The sequence below is a fragment of the Callorhinus ursinus genome, unplaced genomic scaffold, assembly GCF_003265705.2.
Source record: "Callorhinus ursinus isolate GAN/ISIS: 27379988/994484 unplaced genomic scaffold, GSC_fseal_2.0 scaffold1, whole genome shotgun sequence".
In the NCBI taxonomy this organism is placed as follows: Eukaryota; Metazoa; Chordata; class Mammalia; order Carnivora; family Otariidae; genus Callorhinus; species Callorhinus ursinus.
In genome coordinates, this window is record NW_027397063.1 from 99,533,259 (window position 1) to 99,553,544 (window position 20,286).

General features: G+C 40.3%; 1 protein-coding gene across 4 annotated transcripts in view; it reads right to left on the reverse strand.

The window, feature by feature from the left end:
• Positions 1-20,286, reverse strand: part of ARHGEF26 (Rho guanine nucleotide exchange factor 26) — a 118,963-nt gene that overhangs the window by 41,353 nt on the left and 57,324 nt on the right. For all 4 annotated transcript variants that reach the window (XM_025880120.2, XM_073898386.1, XM_073898380.1 and 1 more), the window contains 3 exons: positions 13,449-13,601; positions 9,918-10,047; positions 6,178-6,252 (listed from right to left, as the gene is read on the reverse strand). In XM_025880120.2, coding sequence (XP_025735905.1) covers positions 6,178-6,252; positions 9,918-10,047; positions 13,449-13,601 — 358 coding nt within the window. The remainder of the gene's footprint in view (positions 1-6,177; positions 6,253-9,917; positions 10,048-13,448; positions 13,602-20,286) is intronic.

Here is a 20,286-nt window from a genome sequence, read left to right on the forward strand (position 1 = left end):
GTTCAAATCTGATCATGAAACGCCTTGGCTTAAAATCCTTAGAAGGCTCCCCTGAGCTTTCAGAATTAGGTCTTAGCAACACCATGATCTGGCAACTGCTCTTACCCTGGGCCTCAGTCCTACAAAATTTCTGGCCAAACCACCACGTTCCATCTTGCCTTTGCCCTTCTGCATGTGTGTTTCCCTCTGCCCGAACACCCTTGAGCCCACTCTGACTTCTTCAGACCGACTTCTTCTTATCTAGATTTATAACCCCCTACCTATCTTTCAGGACTTATCTGGGGCATTTCCTCTCTAAAGAGAATGGAAAGCAGAGACTGTGAAATTTTCATATTTGTCAGCCCGATGCCCACAGCCCAGCACCTAAAAACACAAGAACACTCAGCAAATGTTTCTGTGTAAACTGCCTTCAGAGACTTTATAAGTCACTTAAAAAGAAAAGATGGGGTGGGGTGAGCAGTTCCTTTATAGTTATCCCGTTTTAAAATGAGAGGGGAAAATGGCATTACTAAGTTTGGGTTATCATCTTCTTTCCTAAACTTCCAAATATCGACTCTATCAGCAAAAGTCCGTGGAGCCAGCCACCACATCAGAAGACAATGTTTCAGAGAGCACATTAAAAACAAAAAAGTTCTCCAAATGTCTTAAGCAATGGTCTCATCAGTGGAGCCCATTTTAATGACTATTTCAAAGGGACAAGCACTAATTAGCATATGTGTGCTCTGGTGTTTTTATTAAAATCAGGCTCGGTATATTAAAATAACGCCTTCCTTCAGCAGGTGTCAAAGCTTTATTAAATTCCACTCGCTAACTTTTTTAGGCCAAATTTATTAAAAATAAAAAAGGTCAAACCCTCTAACAAAGAAATATAAATTAAAAATAAAATCTTTTTGTGGTGCCTGGGTGGCTCAGTCATTAAGTGTCTGCCTTCGGCTCAGGTCATGATCCCAGGGTCCTGGGATCGAGCCCTGCATCGGGCTCCCTGCTTAGCGGGAAGCCTGCTTCTCCCTCTCCCACTCCCCCTGCTTGTGTTCCCTCTCTTGCTGTCTCTCTGTCAAATAAATAAATAAAATCTTTAAAAAAAAATATTTTCAATCTATCAAATTCACAAAGATTAAAAGAATATTTGAAGCTGGGAAGTGTGCAGTAAGACAGACATTTACATTTCTTCTGGTGGCCATGGACTTGGGAACAACCTTTTTTGAAGGCACTTGGGGCCTTTAAAAAATGCCTACATTTTTGTTCCAATAAATCCATTTCTGGAAATTTATCTTTAGAAATAATCAGATGAGCACAATCATTTATGCAAGACAATGTTCCAGGCAGTACTAGTAGAATAGTAAGTGCAATGGGTACCGTATGAATCCACTTTTCAGTGTACGGTATAAAGATACACGCCTCACTCTCCACGCCTCTCCAAATCCAATACCAGTGTATGGATTAGACATCCCATGGGAAGTAATGTAGTGGAATGACAACAGTCATTACTTTTTCTTTAAAGATTTTATTTATTTGAGAGAGAAAGCGAGAGAGAGCACAAGCGGGGGAGCGGGAGGCAGAGGGAGAAGCAGGCTCCCCGATGAGCGAGGAGCCAGATGTGGGACTCCATCCCAGGACCCTGGGATCATGACCCGAGTCGAAGGTAGACACTTAACTGACTGAGACACCCAGGTGCCCCAACAATCATTACTTTTGATAAAATTACTGATACATTTTATTTTTTGTCTCTTACCTAAATTTTCCAAATTTTCTATAATGTACACTTATTAGTTTATTTTCAGGATATACCTTTGTAAACCTTAAATGCATTCTTACAAAGCAGTACTTAGAGTGAAAACAGAAACCTTGTGACTCCATCCCTTCCACACAGTTCCAAGTTTGATGTGCATGATTCTGGGACTATTTCTCTATACCGATAACATACATATGAGCATCAACACACTTTATTAGTGAGATGTCATTATACCATTTGTATTGCTCTGCAACTTAATGTTCCTCATGTAACAGTATAGCTTAGGGGTCTTTCCAAGGTAATAGATATGTATGTCTACCTTTCTGCAAATGGCAGGAGCAATACGTTATAGAAGAAGGTTAAAGAGACTTGGCTATTTCGCTACCGGGAGAAAGACTTACAACTTAACAGTATCTCAAAATAGGAGTAGCATTGTTATGAGGTGAGAGTGAAAGCAATTATTCTCCTAAGGAGAGTTAAATGCAAGAGAAGGGCAGGAAAGACTTCACTGGCATAAGAAACCACCCTCTGACCTCCACTCCTTGAATCCCAGATATCACCCTGCACCAGCTGAACTTTAAATTCCCTGGAAATCGCCCTCCCTGAAGCTCTACCCCACCATGCAAACAGAAAGTCAGGAAGTAAACACATTTTTATTTAACAGAAACATCTTTTTTGTTTTTGAGTTGTTCGATGAGGTCAGTAAGTCTTTCCAAGGCCCCAAATTCAGTAAGCATTTACACTCATTCAGCAACATGTATGAGGAATTTCAGTGACATATTATTCACACTATGCAAATAAATTTCATTAGCATTTTAATTATCAGAAAAGATATTACTCATTTTTTCCAAGAATGAATAACTATCTAGAGACACTTGCCCAAGGGCCTTAGGTAGAGTCTGCTTCTAAGAACTTGGACCATGATATACCGAATTTCACTCTCTAGAATAAATATTGGAAACTCCTACTTTCTTTTCTTTTCAGATAAAGCAAACAAGTGAAATTCTGCTTTTAATTTTGAATAATAAATGCTCTATTTACACACTGTTTTTGTTGAAAATACTGATACTGTTCCCCCAGAATCTTTAAATCCCATCAGCAACCTTGACAAATGAAAAAGAAGTTAATTCCTGAGCTGGCTGTATTAGTGGTTTTAGTTACCATATACCACTAGGAGACTCGGGAAATAATTCTGACATTCATAACTTGTGCTCGAGAGAGAAATGCAGAGAAAACAAGTCACTAGAATGGCATTTCTTCACAGAGAGCCTTTTATATGCTTATAGTATCAGATTAAGGCAATTCACTGATCCATTACATTTTTGCCTGCCTTTCCTACAAGTACCAGTGTCAAATCCAGGGAACATGAGATGTCCGAAGGGATGCAGTGGTTTACTGCAACTGGGGTGTGAAATTCTTGAAAAACACTAAATATCATTCCTAGCTCAATTTAACAATAACTACAGCCTTCCTCCTTCCTCTTCTGTGTGAATTCTTTTTCAACTTCTCAGTAACAACCAAATAAAATTTGACAAAATTTCTTGCAAGTCCAATGCTAGACCTTCATTAGTAGCTTGTAAAGGCCCTCCCTGCTACTGTCTCCAGGAAGGCAGCACAAGATGCGGGGGCCTGGAGGAGAGACCCACTGGTGGTAGGACCTTAGGTAACCTCACATTTGTCAGTCTGTTTCTTCACTTAGTGTTCCCCAAAGTGGGATGTGCAGACCACTGATGGGTCAAGAGGTGAATTTAAATGGTTGACAGATTACTATGGTTTAATTTTTGTATCCCTCCAAATTCATATGATGAAATCCTAAACCCCAAAGATGATGGTATTGAGAAGTGGGGCTTTTGGGGGCTGCTTAAAAGTCATGAGCGTAGAGCCCTCACGATGGGATAAGTGCTCTTACAAAAGAGGCTCTACCAACCCCTTAGCCCCTTTTACTGTGTAAGGCTCTGAGGAGAAACCTGCCACCCAGAAGAGGACCCTCACCCGACCCTGATCTTGGACTCTTCAACCTCCAGGACTAGGAAAAATAAACTTCTGTTGTTTATAAGCCTCCAGGTCTGTGGTATTTTGTTACAGCAGCCTGAATGAACTAAGACACAGATAAACTTACTTTTAATATAAAAATGTATATTAGAATAATAAACAACTAGCTCACAAAACCCATGATTTTGTAGGTACTATTGGCAAGGATGGGGATATGTAAAATAGAGTCAACTTAAAGTTGATTAAAAGAAACAGTACAGGGGCGCCTGGGTGGCTCACTCGGTTAAGCAGCCGACTCTTGATTTCAGCTCATGTCATGATCTCAGGGTCCTGGGGTTGAGCCCCGTGTCGGGTGCCATGCTCAGCAGGGAGTCTGCATGAGGATTCCCTCTCTCCCGCTACTCTGCCCCTCCCGCTCACTTTCTCTCTCTGTGTCTCTAAAATAAATAAATAAATCTTAAAAAAAAAAAAAAAAAAAGGAAAGAATCTACCTCACAGTAAAGTGATGCAAAAATGTACCAAACTCAAAGGCAGTGTGGTAGCTGCAAGTGGTTTGGGAAGCTTCTGGCGCTGCCATTGTCTCTGTCCCCCTCTGCCTAGCTCATACAGTATCTTCACTGACTCCCCACACCTTCTACTGCTTTCTCTCAGCTCGATATTCCTATCGGCATTTAAATGTACCCACGTTTTTCTAATCTTTAAACAAACAAAGAGACGTTCCCACACATCCCTTTTAAGCTACAGCTCTCTCCCCACGGACAGCCCCAGAGTTGAAACAGCCAGCCACACTTGCTGGTGCGCTGCATCTCCACACCTCCCGCTCACTCCTCAATGCACTGCAATCCAGCTCCCACGCCCACACTGTGAGGACACAACCCACCTGATGGTAAACCCATGACTGCTTCACTCATCAGTCACTCTATCTTTCAGGAGCACTCAACTGGGCTGACTGACCTTCCACCAAATCATCTGCCGTTTGCCAGGCCATTATGGTTTTCCTCCTTCTTTCATATGTTTTGTTTTTTTTTTAAAAAGTCTTCTCTATGGGTACCTTTTCCCTAAACAAGATCAATGGTAGTGGTGTTCTTCACGGTCGTGTCCCAGACTCACTACTCTTCTTACTCTACAAGCTCTTTCTGGGTCATCTCATCCACTCTCCCACCTTCAGAAATCATCATATATCCATGATCCCCAAATCCAGGTCTCCAATTCCAGTCTCTCCAGTGAGTTCCTGATCTGTTTATTCAGCCAACTTGAATATTCTGTAAGAACTTCTCTTATCACATATCCAAAATGGAACTGATCAGCTTCTCCCTATGTTTCTATTGGAAAGGTAAATAAGAGCATCCATCTAGTTGCCCAAGCCAGAGACCATATTCCTTGACTTTGATCTTAAATACACTCACCCAATCGATCTCTGTGCCTACCTCTCCAATATTATATATTGCTTCTCTATATCTTACTATACATCCATAAAAGCCACTGTCACCTCTAGCCTAATCAACTACAAAAGCCTCACCAACTGGTCCCATCCCCATTGTCACCTTTACAACACATGAATTTATAGCTTCTGCATCATTGTAAGAGAAGGTCCACACTTTCCTAACATTGGCCCCCCAGTAGTCTTTCCTAGACTGGGCTCTACAGGTACATGAAGAACATTTCAGTTCTTCAAATCCTCCAAATATTTTTCTTGCCTTTGGGTTTTTTTTTTTTTTTCAAAGATTTTATTTATTTATTTGACAGAGAGAGAGACAGCGAGAGAGGGAACACAAGCAGCAGGGGTGGAAGAGGGAGAAGCAGGCTTCCCGCGGAGCAGGGAGCCCGATGCGGGGCTTGATTCCAGGATCCTGGGATCGTGACCTGAGCCGAAGGCAGACACTTAACGACTGAGCCACCCCAGGCGCCCAGCCTTTGGGTTTCTACACATACCCAAGACACTCTCTTCCCCCCACCCCCAAGCTCCGGTTCAGAGCTCAGCTTGCTTTAGGTTTCAGCTTAAACATCACCATGTTCTTCACTACCATGTCACTCTCCATCCTTTATCGTAATTCTTGCTTAACACCTGCCTTCCCCTTTATACAGCATGTTGCATGAGGGCATTAACCACAGCTGTCTTACGTCCGCATCATCATATTTTCAGGGGTTGGCATCATGTCTGGCACAGTTGTTGACACTCAGTGAATAGCTATTTAATGAAAGAATGAATAAACAACTATCCAGACACCAAGAGAAAATGAGATCTCTATTGGCCATTACAGCAAGACTGCATAAAACAATAAAAATACTAATTTCATTTGAGTGCAGCAAACGTTATTTTGTTTCTCAGCTACCTAAAGAATGCTGTGCGAATGGCTTTGAGAACTCCCAATGTTTAGCATTAAACCCAGATGTGTGCTCTTCCGAGATGCTGAACAGTTTACTGTGTGATGAGCTAGCTATTCAACAGTTACCTTGCTCACTTCCTTTAGCGCTCTTTTGCAGACCTCATACTTGGGAGAGTCCTTTGGTGTTTTCTGACAGATAGTCTGCAGTGAAGTAAAAGAAAAACAAAAAAATCAATCAGTTTGTTTATTTAGTAAAATAAAACCAAGGTCCAGCCACATCCTCTTACTCACAGCAAACTTAACAATGCTGAACACAACATTATGGATGAGTATGAAGATTACATTAAAATCCAATGACAAAACTAGGAAACAGTCTTTAAATGCACAGGATCCAAGTAAATCCAGGGAATGATTAAAAAGAGAATGGACTTCAGGGGTGGAGGAACCTGGTTTCAAATCCAAGTTCTGTCCCTTACTAGCTATTTGTCTGTGGGCAAGTCACCTACCCTGTCTCTATAAGCCTCAGTTTCCTCATCTGTAAAATGGGGATAAAGCCAACTATGTCACAAGGCTATTGTCAGGATTAAATGATAATACATGTACAGTTCTTTATGAGTGCCTGTCATACAGTATGCCCTCAATGAATGATAAAACTAATTATTACCATCATCATCATTTACTCAAGGTAATTATGTTTGTAGATAATACCACTGAATAAAAAGATCAAGAAAAACAGGCTGCCAGATTTTCTTTTGATATAGTTACACCGCAATTTTTGTGATGCTAAAATTGACTTCAAAGAGGGTCAATTCAAGGTAAATGGGGATACAGATAATTTTTGAATCCATATCCATTCAAGGTCAATGGAATCATTTTAATTGTTAAAAATGTTCATCTCAGTTGATAAGTTTAACTAACTCTCCAAACGAAGTAAAATTGAAAAGAGTATGCTTTAAGTACATTTAGATTCTGCCCAGGTGGCCAGATTCTCGCATGTGGGAAACTGATTATGGCAACAGGCATCAAACAGAAGTGGAAGGTAAGTTGGGAACTGGTATCTTGAATGTAAGTGAGTACTAGGCCTACAAATCTCACAAATATGTGAGAAGCAGAGTGTGTACCATCTGTGGGCTTTTGTTAATGGTTCTCAAATTTTTTACTATGGCCCACTGTAAGAAATCCACTTATGTTAGCAACCAGTACATGTGTACATAAAAATGAAAAAAGCTTTTTAAAAAATAATAATTAATCATATTATGAACTGTATACATATCACATACCACACATTCTATTCTATTTCACTTTAAAAAAATATTTTATTTATTTATTTGAGAGAGAGAGACACAGATAGCAACGGAGATAGTGAGGGAGTTGAGCAGGGAAGAGAGGGAGAAGCAGGCTCCCTGCTGAGCCGAAGGCAGACGCTTAACCAACTGGGCCACCCGGGCACCCCTCTGTTTCACTTTTTTAATAAACACTGCTTATGATTCAAAAATAATTTCATGACCCACTAACGTGTACAGAAGCAGTATGAAAAATACTGGTTTATGTCCCTGAAAGCAGACATCCTGAGTCCTGAGCTGTCTTTGCACACTTCAATTTTATGTAAAATTTTGTGCATACCAAATTTTCTAGAGAGAATGACTCTAGCTTTACTCAGAATCTCAAAAGGGTCTTTGACCCAAAAAAGTTTTGAGTCCACTGGCCATTCATGGCACTAACTCTCCAACATCGTACAACACAGTATGTTAGATTCTGTGAGTCCCAACGCATTCAAGCAATTTTCCCAAAATTAAACAGAGAAAATATAGAAGGCTGAGAGATCACAGCATATACAGAATCTAAAGAAATATACCTGAAATACATTTTCAGATGAAAAGGAACCCTGAAAATTCTTAACATTGCAAGAAATGTTGTATTTAAAAAGTACCCATTTCTTATTTAAAAAATATCAAAATTTGAAATATTTCTCTAGATCAAAGTTTCATATTTTTAGGAAAGTGTTAGTAATCTTATAAAATAAACTCTTTTTAAATGATTTTTTACTGTTGATAAAATCTTATGGAAGAAAGTACAGCAGCTGCTCCTCAAATGTATCTTTGAAAAATTCACAATGTTTACATAACTCAGGACAAGCCCGTATACTATATACATGAATTTAGTGAAAAAAACACTGAGTGCCTATTATTGTCAGGCTTAACATTTACTACTTCATTCGTTTTCATGCCAATCCTTCAAGTACATATTATATTTATGCTTCAGATGAAATTAGGCAATTTGTCAGGGATCATATCGTAAGTGGGAGAACCAGAATTTGTGCCCAGATCTTACTCCAAAAGGCACAGGGCTCCAAGGACACCAAGTTTACCTTTCAGAGTCCCTTCTCTCAAAGTGCTATGGGTGTTCAGATGGGGAGGAAGACAGATCTGTTCAGGAGGGCACTGAGTAAGGCTTCATGAACGAAGGAGCATTAGAACTAGTGCCTGAAAGACGTGCTTGTTTTAGTTGTAAAGCTGAGATGTGACAGCCAACAACAACGTGAACAAAGATGCAGAGTAGGAAAGTCAGGGAAGAAATGTGGATGGAACCTACAAATAAACCTTTTTTAAGCCAAAATTTGGTTTTGATAGCCTGGCTGCATTCTATCCTTAGACATGAGAAATGCTGATCTCAAAAAAAAAAAAAAATCAGTGCTAAAGTTTCAAAATTCTGCAAGTTTTCCAATATTCACAAGGAGAGAATCACAAGGGAAGCATATGAAGGTAGTAAATTGAGGTGAAGCTGGAGAGCAGCAGGGTGTTGGGAATTCTGAAACAATGACCAACCCCCTACCCCCCCAAACCAGGCAGCAGAGCCAACAAAGTGACTATGATCACATGCTTTCACTCATTGCAAAATGTCAGTGCTTTTAGAAAATCTCTGAATTTATAATGGAATATGGAAAATGGAATTTGTTTTGTAACCTTACTCAATCATAATTTTTTGCTGTATTTTTATCCTGTGTTTTGACATGCAAAAATCAAGTATGTTGAAGCTGACATTTACATTATGATCCAATTTTAAAGTAAAACTATGGCAAAATATTTTAACTTGATCAAAAAGATACTAGTTGGCCCACTAGCCGGTTGGGAGCTGTGCTGGGCCACCTGGTTCTTCTCTCCTCGTAGTTGTTGCTGTGGTTCCAGCCCAGCTGGTGAGCAGGGCCTCCCCCCGACCCCGTCCACCACCCCCCCACCTGCCTCACTGTCCTCCCAGCTGCACTTCAGACCAGACAGTCTCTGCTCACCGCCCCCAGCCATGGCCACCATTCAAAATGGTGAAATTAAATCCTTGTTTTCTTTGTGAACGTTCCCTAAAACAATAAGGACGCTGGTCCTTGTGCCATAGAAAAAAAGGGCAAGTTCATGTCTTCTAATGGTGAAGAGTATCTCATCCCCATGTGCAGTAGAAGCACCACAGCCTCTTGGAACCCTCCAGGGAAGGGATCTTGGTGGTTAATCTGAGGAAACTGAGGCTGAAGACATTAAGTGACCTGCCCAAGGTCACATGCCTAGTAGCTCAGCTGGAAATGGAATCCAAGGCTCTGGTCTTCAATAAGCCAATATTTTTCCCATTTCAATAAATGTTAAGCGAGTGATGTAATCTGAAATCTTTGGAGTGCCCACACAAGCCTAAGTTGAAGGTAATTTCCAAAGATACTAAACACAGTGAGACTTCCCAACTGAATAGCACATTTTCACTTAGTTGGAGGATTTTAAAGAAGAGATATAGTACATTGATTTAAGTGAAATAAGAATAATTTTCTTAACCAGACTGATAGCAGCACAGCTACCCAAAGAGGAAAGAGCCATTAGATCATGTCTTACGTCCATTAGCAGGGGCAGGCGAGTCACCCTCTGCATGGGAAGAATGAGGAAGGAGATCATGGGTAAGTTCCTACAGTCTTCATGGGACTCAATTCGTGATAGTACTTCCTTAAAAGATGGGTTGGTGGCTCTGAGAAGAAACAAGGAAAGAAGAAACTCAAAATACTTCCTCCTCAAGTTAAGAAGTAAAAACATATCACAGGCATACCTCAGATATATTGTGGGTTTGGTTCCAGACCACTACAATAAAGCAAATATTGCAATAAAGTGAATCAAAGGAATTTTTGGTTTCCCAGTGTGTATAAAAGTCATGTTTACATCACACTGTAGTCTATTAAGTGTGCGGGAGCATTATGTCTTAAAAAAAAAAAAAAAACGATGTACATACCTTAATTAAAACACACTTTGCGGCTAAAAAACGCTAACCATCATCTGAGCTCTCGGTGAGCCATAATCACTGACCACAGATCACCGTAACAAATATAATAATAATGAAAATGTCTGAAATATTGTGAGAATTACTAAAATGTGACAGAGACACCAAGTGAGCAAACGCTATTGGAAAAATGGCAGCAACAGACTAGCTCGATGCAGCGTTGCCACCAATCTTCTGTTAAAAGTGCGATAAAGTGAAGCTCAATAAAACTAGGTATGCCTGTATAAAATGTTCTTGTAAATTCATATATTATGATTTCTAATATATAAAATGACAAAAATTACACACACAGATGGCTTGTCTGCCTTTTATAGTAACAACTGAATATAAGACAGGCGTTTAAGATAATATGAACAATAAGAAATGTATGAGCTAGAAATTTATAGAAGTGGTAAGTAAACAAATGAAGAGGCAATGGTATCAGAATGGTGAATGTATCTGTGAACAGATCAATTATTAACAAGCGTACAGAGTAGATCTCCTATCTGATAATCTATATGCATTCCATTAAAAAGATAACAAATGATGTTTTAAGTCACTTCTCTAGCCCCAGATGATAATCTAAAAAATATCGGACTGGATTTATTTACTAGGAGGCTTCTGGCCTTTTTCAAAGCTTCTGAGACAGAAAACTTTCTGACCATGGCAGCCAGAATATTTCTCCCCTCCCAGTGACATAAGAACAGTGATAATATTGCCACAACATTTTTATGGAACTTAGCAAGATGCACCCACAGATATGACCTCACATGGAAACAGCCATACAACATTTAATGAGGGCCAAGAGGGGATTCCCATAAGAATGGAGTCTCAGAAGGATCTTCCACTTGCCAAGTAACAGACCTGGTATTTGGTGAAGACAGTCAAACCAAGGTCTTCCGACTTTCAGTGGGTGCCCTTACCCCCAGATCTCTTTCTCTCTCACCTCACTTCACCCACGAGGAGCTCTGAGTTCCCTTATAACTTACAACTTACAACGGGGAGGGGACAGGGGGCTGGGGCTGGATACTGTCATCCCATGTTGGGGAGCGGGGGGGACTGGATACTGTCATCCCATGTTGGGGAGCGGGGGGGGCTGGATACTGTCATCCCATGTTGGGGAGCAGGGCGAGGGGACTGGATACTGTAATCTCATGCTGGGGAGCAGGGGGAGCCCGAGAAGCAGGGAAGTGGAAGTTGTAACCTTTTTAAAAAAATGTATTTTGAAAATTAAATGTTTTGGTTCATAAATCTGTAAATACCTAGAATAGCAAATTACAAGAAATGACACAGAAATGTTTTATTTTTATTTTCTCAAATTGAGGAATTTTAAGTTTCCTTACCTACTAGCTTTGAAAAGAGTTTTAGTAGGTTAAAAAAAAAATCAAACTCCACATCAGTTGCATATTTAATTCACTCAGGTCCTGGGACCCTCACCCCCAAAGATTCTGATTAAATAGTCTGGGATGGACCCTGGGCATCTATAGCATATTTGCTTGTTTTCAAAGATGCTCAAGCATTTCCAGTGTGCAGCTAGTCACTGCCCTAAATATAAATTCACAATACTTGCAACAAAACCCCTGAAAACACAACTATTACTTTCCATATGAAAGCTCAAATGATGGTATCATTAAGCTAATTCAGATAGAATTTTTATTTCTTTTTTAAAGATTTTATTTTTAAGTAATCTCTACACCCAACATGGGGCTCGAACTACAACCCTGAGATCAAGAGTCCCATGCTCTACTCACTGAGCCAGCCACGTGCCCCTAGAACCTTTATTTTTTGAGTTACAGGAGTACCTATTCACTTTTTATAAATCCTGCAAAATAAAATGAAAACAAAATGAAATTTAGCTCTAATTCAAGGCTTTGCTTTCAAACACGTAACTTGCATCTTCTAACAGTTATCCGGGGTCCCGGGGCGGGTGGGGGATTAAGAAAAGCAAGGGGTGAGATTATGCCCCCAAGAACATTTGGCAACATTTTTGGTTGTCACAACTGGAGTGAGGGGCATCTAGTGCACAGAGGCCAGGGATGCTCTAAAAACATGCCACAATGCACAGGACAGCACCCACAGCAAAGACTTATCCAGACCAAAATGTCAACAGTGCCAACAAACCCGGCTCTGTACTTCAAAAACCTCATCTGGGGTTGCCAGCTGTTGGTTTTCCACCCAGCGACACAAGCATTTCATGAGGGTGTGGAGGGAGAAGGGGCACAATCAGCCCTTCCCAGTGACTTGTGAGCTTCAGTGAACTGTTTCTCTCGGCACCAACCCCAATCCCTCCACAGGGGCTCACACACTGCACAGCAGCTGACCAGAGCTCCACGCTGTGGTCCTAAATGCCACAACCCACGGAGGGGGTATAAGTGATAATAGCCGTCAGCCCCCAAATGGAGTTTATGGCAATTCACACTGCGCTGGAAAACAGATAGCTACGTTAGATAAACAGGGTCCCCCGACATAAGACAAGACATTACTGCACAATCGCTGACGTTTAAGGTTAAAGCCATCACATCAAAACTCTAAGTACCTAAATAGGACAAAGGGAAAAAGGTGAGGAGGGAAATTTAAAGCTTCATTCTTTTTTGTTGCACAATTAAAGCCTTTAAGAACATTTTTCTCTATGCTTTCCTTCAGACTTTCCCTTTTCTCCTCACTTCTAACTACCCAGAAGGGGAAAATCAGCAATTCCTATAAAAAACTTAATAGAGTTGTCACCTGAGGAGGAAGATTAGAAGAGAAGAGAATCTGGATCGTAGGCACTAGTTCAACTCAAATACTCGCTTGGCCTCAGGCAAACTACTCAATGGCCAGTTAATGGCTTAGAAAAATGGGAGTTTTAGAATGATGATCACTCCTGTGTCTTGCAGCAATTTAAAACAACAAGGAAAACAGTAACAGAAACCTGTATTTCATAATTGCTTTAGAGAGAAAGTTGTCCACAGACTAGATTTTTCTATTCAAACACCCTCACCCTGAATGCAGTCCTGGGAAACAGTCCATCAGGAGGTATTTCTAAACATGATGTAAGAGATCAATTAATTTCAATCAGTGTAACCTAATTAAAATGAGGTTAGGCTATTCACTTAACGTTCAACAACATCTCTTACAACAATTTCTGTAGTGTGCGTTGTTGGTAGACTTCGTTTGTGCAGTATTTCACATACGGGTCAAATGTGGACGCTGTGTGCTTTTCCACAATGTCACTTATATCATCTATGAAGATATTATTCTGATGTCTTGCTTCTAACTCTGTAAAGAATCTGGAAAAACAAAGAAAAGCATTTACATTTTCTTACATATACTTGAAAAAATCAAAGATTATTCTCATGTAATGTTACTATATACAGGATTTGGAAATATCAACAGTGCACAATACCAACTCAAAGAGATACAAGAAAAAACTATAAAGATTGTCTAAATTCAAATCTATCATATTAACATCTTATTACTTCGAGTGTTCAACACTGATAACATAGGGCACTTCTGTGCATTCAGGTATATTTTAGAATGTACAGATTTCACTATTTTTCCAAGAATTCCCTAGATATTGGAGGGGGTGCAGTCATGTTTCCATATTTTATTGTATTGAAAAGCCTATGAGCAAAACATCTAAAGTATTTAAAAAACAAGTCTGAGGGGCGCCTGGGGGCCTCAGTCATTTAAGCATCCAGTTTCGGTTCAGATCATGATCTCAGGGTCGTTAGATCGAGCCCTGTGTCTGGCTCCACGCTGCTGAGCGAGGAGCCTGCTTAAGATTCCTTCTCTCCCTCTCCTGCTTCCCCTCCCCCACTTGCTCGCTCTCTCTCAAAAAAAGAAAGTCTGAAATAAACCTAATTCTGAGTCCTTTTTCTGAAAATAATCATATTATTTTAAATCTAATAATATGCATGACATTTAAATGTACTCAGAAATTATTAAGATTGCATTTTAGGGTTGCGATTTGGGGTGTGTTTGTATGTATCTATCTATATGGTGTCCAGTCCAGTGAAAATTAAATTTCAGATAAATGAGTTATTTTGTAGTACAGGTAATGTGCAAAAATAGTGAATGGGACGTCTTGAGCATCCTGTATTTTATCTGGCAACCCTAGAGGGCAGCCAATTTCAACAGCACATCAAAATCAGATATTTGAAACAGGTTTCTACCCAGAGCACTGCTGCTCAAAATGTAGTCCATAGACCAGGAATCTAAGAGCTTACTAGAAATGAAGAATCTCATCATCCACGTCCATCCCCCCAATCCGAACCTGCATTTTATCAAGATCTTCAGATGATTCGAATACACAGTAAAAGTTGAGACAAACCTCCCCTAGAGCACACTTACTGTCCATGTTTGGAGGGATAGGAAAATCTGCTAGAAAGAACTGTCACTGTGTGGCCAAAGCATCTTCCAAAAAAAGTGTAACGAAGGTGAAATTAACAGTAATTTCTAATGTTGACCTCTGGAACAATCATACAGGAGAAATTTAGTTTTCTTTTTCTTTTAAAGATTTTTACTTATTTATTTATCTGAGAGAGAGAGATAGAGTCCGTGCACACAAGCAGCGGGGAGGGGCAGAGGGAGAAGCAGACTCTGCTGAGCAGGGAGCCTAATGCAGGGCTCAATCCCAGGACCCCGGGATCATGACCTGAGCCAAAGGCAGACACTTAACCAACAGAGCCACCCAAGGCACCCCATGAGAAATTTAGTTTTCAATAACCTCTTTAACATTCATCACATCATCACTCCTAATTAGTTTGCTGGGTGGACTCCAAATACAAAATTCAAGGCTGACAGTGAATGAGACAACAGAAATTTACACAAGATGATTAATAGTAAATATAAGCTAACATTTTCTCACATTTGCATCTCAGTTATTTTCAAAGAATACTGTGGCACTCAGCAATAAAACAATCCAGATTTTAAGAGGTTTTGATTTTACACATTTACATGTACATTAAGTGCATTGTAGTATATACTGTATTTGTTTGTCATCATTACCGATTTTATTTTAAACGTTTCCATAGGACTTTAAAAGATGAAGAAATATACCTTAACGCCTAGAAGACTAAAATTACTTATGCTCAGAGAAAGCATAGAAAAATTTTTATTTCCTTTAAGGAGGATTTAGGGAAAATAATCAGTAGGATTCCCATCCATAGATGTAACTGGCCTAGTTATCCAAGCCTTTTGTTTAAAACAGCAAAAGAAAAAACTTAAAGCACGCTTGGCTGGGCTATTTGCCTTTCCTTCCAAAGGTATCAGGGTTAATATGCACAATTCTTAAACAGTAGGTTAGAAATACCAAATTATGTTCCAAACTAGCTTCATATCACTTTTTCAAGACTAGTCTATTAACATTCAAGTACAATATCAAACACTCTCCTAAAAGTTTCAGCAATTGCAAAAACAACCGACTCCAAACCCCTATGTTTGCTAAAGGACATTTAAAAGCCATTTCTTTTTTTTTTTTTTTTAAGATTTTATTTATTTGACAGAGAGAGAGAGAACAAACATGGGGAGTGGCAGGCAGAAGCAGAGGGAGAAGCAGGCTCCCGGAAGAGCAGGGCGAGCCCGACGTGGGACTCGATCCCAGGACCCCAGGATCATGACCTGAGCTGAAGGCAGTCGCTTAACCAACTAAGCCACCCAGGCACCCTAAAAGCCATTTCTTAAAAGATATTTTCTATATAGACTGGTCCCTGTATTCAAGAAATCCATGTTATATTGGGAAGGTAAGGCTGATAAACACAGATGATACAGAAAGAACATGTATGCATACAACCACATGTTGGAACATATGTGCCTAAGGGTGGTGGTGTCAGTATCTTTTTTTTTAATTATATGAACTATGTATGTTTTTAATTGGGGTAAAATATATGTAACATAAAATTTGCCATTTTAATCATTTTTAAGTGTTACAATTCAACGGCATTAATTACATTCACGATGTTGTAAAATTTTCACCACTATTTCCAAAATATTTTTATCACCTCCAACAGAAATATTATATGCATCACCTAATAATGCTCCATTTCCCCTCTCCCCAGCCCCTAATCACTTCTTTGTGGCGGGGGGGGGGGGGGGGGGGGGGCTAAGGGGGAGGTAGCATGAGAATCCTAAGCAGGCTCCACACCCAGTGCAGAGCCCAACACGGGGCTCAATCTCACAACCCTGAGATCACGACCTGAGCTGAAATTAAGAGTCAGATGCTTAACCAACTGAGCCAGCCAGGCGCCCCCTTCTGATCACTTCTAATCTACTTTCAATCTCTATGAATTTGCCTATTCAAGATATCTCATATAGGTGGAATCATAAAATATTTGTGCTTTTTGTCTTGCTTATTACACTTAGTGTAATGTTTTCTAGGTTAATCTATGCTGACACATGTAACAGAACTTTATTCCTCTTTATGGCTGAATAATATTCTATTGCATATATATATATATATATATATATATAATCATATTACGCTTATCCATTCATCTGTTGATGGACACTTAGGCTGTTTCTACCCTTTGGCCATTGTGAATAAATGATACTGCTATGAACATTTGTGCACAAGCATCTGTCTGAGTCCTTGTTTTCAAGTCTTTGGCACTATATACCTAGGGATGGAACTTTAACCTCACTGACTCTGCCAAAAATAGTATACATCAAGAAGTCACAGTATAATACCAAGAACCACTACAGAAGAAGCTGAGTTATATGCCAAGGAGAGATGACTTCATTAAATGAAAGTTGAATAGGAAATGATCCTTTCCTTCCCAACACCCACAGATGAGTAGCCCATGGGAAGCATGGTACCCGTGAATACAAGCCCTCTAACAGAGGCATACGGTGAAAAGTCCAGAGGGCCAGTGACTGACAGCGAGGAAAGGGGTGAGGAGAATGGCATTAGTGGGAGCAGAGGGGCAGGGGAAACAACACAGCTATAGGAACGAATCGGGAAACTGGCATTCAGTGGGACTGAGGTGTTGGCCACAGGAGGACCAATGGCAGACAATGAGGGTTGAAAAGCAGGTCAGGGCCAGACTGCAAAGGCTTGACTGTATGCTGAGGAGCTTGAGCTTCATCTGTGGACAACGAGAACTACTGGAGGTGATGAAGACAGTCAATCATCTGATCAGAGAAAACTGGGGTAGAGAAGGGGTGGAGTACAAGCGGGGAGAGGCCAGACCGCAAGCAGGCCAGCAAAACGGCTAATGTGGGCATCAAGCCTGGCAGTAGGAAATCAAAAAGAGAAGACACAGAGTAGGGTAGCAATTTGGAGGAAAAGTTCACAGAAAGAAAAAAAACCTCATCAGATGGGAAGTCAAGGAAGATGCTGGGATGTCTATTCAAGATTTCCACCTGGGTAGCAGGGGGGGGTGGGGCACTGAATTATGCACAAAGACAGGGATTTAGGAGGAGCAAGGGGAAGCAAGAAGGAGCAGTTTAATTTCGCCTTAGACACGTCAAAAGGACAGCTAAAAATACACGTCTGTGAGAATTCAGAGCCACAGGAATTCTAGGTAGTACGTAGTCAGGACTAGTTCACTTCTAGCTGGTTTTCATATAAATGCAAAATATTTGTTCATTATTTTAACTCCACGTGTCTTTCAGGAAAATGTTCAAAGAAAACTGAAAAAATAAGAAACCATTCATAAGGTCATTATCATGTAAATCTGAGAAATAAATGTCTCAGAGGCAAATAGCCCTTACCGTTTCTTGTCTTTAACTATTATAGTCTGAAGGAATGCAAGTACATAACCAAAAACAACAGTAACTTGGCTTTTCCCAATGAAAAGGAAAATTCATTTATCACAGTAAAAGCCTTGCCAAAGTACAAGATGAAAAACAAAGCACTAATGAAATATGTGTTTATGCTACTTACTTCAATATACTATAAACCAAGCCACCCATCTTTTATTTTGACATTAGCATAATTAAGACATAATTTAAAGCTTCCTATGTTAAATTATCTATTGGTTATTTTGGCAAATTTGCATATTTTACTAAGTGAGCTGAGCTACAAAAAAGACCAAGAAAGTTATTACTGAAGAATGAGATATTATTTCAATAACCAAAGATGTTAGAGATCCAAATCAAACCTGAAGCCAAAGTAAAAGCATTCTGGTTCCCTCAGTGAAAATTAAATGAGTTTGTGAAGTAATTTGGCTTATTTGAAGGACAACATTTTAATGGAAATGTATTTCGGCCCTGTGAATTTTTTCGTCTCTGTAGTATTACCAAGATGATGTTTTATAAACAATCATGTTACACAACCTTTCTCTCTCTCTTTCTTTCTTTCTTTTTTGCCACTAAAATTCTAATCTCATCACTAAGGTCTAGATTTTGAGAAACCTCTGATGGACCAGAAGAGGCTTCCTGGAAACAGTGCCTCCTAACCAGAAACCCAAGTGAGCCCTGGTTGACTGTTGACTCACGGGCACCAGCACCATCACGGCCATGCTTCGAATGATTGTGACCTGCCCGCGTGAGCTCCCCAGTTGTGCAGAGAATGGTCAGACCCCCAAGGACATCACGGTGGCCTCTCAGGGGTTGGGACTTCAAGATGACTTAAAGACAAGTCTATGGTAGAAAAGCTTAATCATGGCCTGTATCCTTTTTCCTCTAATACTTCCTAGAACTGTAAGAACTACGTATTCTCTAGGCTTTTCGTGGCTGCTTTAGCAAGTGATGGTCTTAAAAGCAGGACTGCATTGTGGGGTAAAAGCAAAGTCAACAATGAGGTAGCTGTTTTTTATATACTCGGCACATGTCCTTTTGTTAGCTTCCCCTTCTCCCTTCTGTGATGGGTAGAAAAGACACAAATGTGAGCTATAAATGTACCCATACCATACTAACAGCCTTCTTAATAGTCAGTTGGTAATGTGACTGGCATGTCAGACAGGAGTGTTCCTCAGAGCTCTTGAGGACTGTAGGGTAAATCTACCAATCTATAGGGGGGATTAAAATGTATTTAATATAGACAACAAATGTGATTCAATCAGTCAACCAGCAAAATCTCCTCCCATGTGTCTAGCTCAAGGTGACAGGCTTTGGTAGATGTCAAGGAGCAAACAATTGGTGTGTATGACCACCAAGCCCAGTGCTACATGCTTCCCATATATACTGCCTCATTTAATTTAATCTCCAAGCCTACTTCATGAGATGGCTATTAGACCCATTTTAGAGATGACAAAACCAAGGCTAAGAGAGCTCAAGTCAAAACTCAAAAACAACTGAGCCTCAGTTTGAACCAGAGTCAGGCTTTTCTGAGTCCAGCACCCGTGCTCAAACCACTGCTTCTGCCCACAGATGCCCGCTCAGCTTGCCTATGAGCACCAGGCAACCTTCAATCTAGACATCCAGCAAAAAGACTAACAGCTGGAGCTGAGAAAGAACCGTAGTATTTTCCAAGAAGACCAGCTGTCGAATCATCTCAGCACGTAAATCACACACATCAACATAGTAAAGCCTCTCACCGTGGATTTATGCTGTGGCAAGATCCACAGGGCAGCGGAAAAGCTGTCAGCCACCCCAGGGGCAGCCTCCAGGGGAGTCAATCGAGAAGGCCACAGCCAGTGATGTGTTCTGGTCCTGGCTGATGCACCAGAAGCAAATGCTGGTTTACAGGTGCCCGGCGAAACTCGGTCATTCATTTTTTGCCCCCCTTGCACCCTGCTGCCCTCCACTTTGCCTACCAAACCCCGGCTCATCTTTCAAGTCTCAGATTAAATTTCATCTCTTTCAAGAAGCTTTCCCTGACCCTCTGGGCTGGGTCATTTCATGTCTTTATAAACCCCTTATACTTCTCCTTTGGTTTCCTTACTATGGTTGTAACTAATTATATTATGATTGTGTTTACGTTGTCTTTCTTAGCAAGGTCTAGAGGACAGGGACCATGTCTCCTTTGTTCAAGTACCTGATCCTAACCATAGTATGACCAAAAAACCTGGTCATAGTACCTGAAACATATTA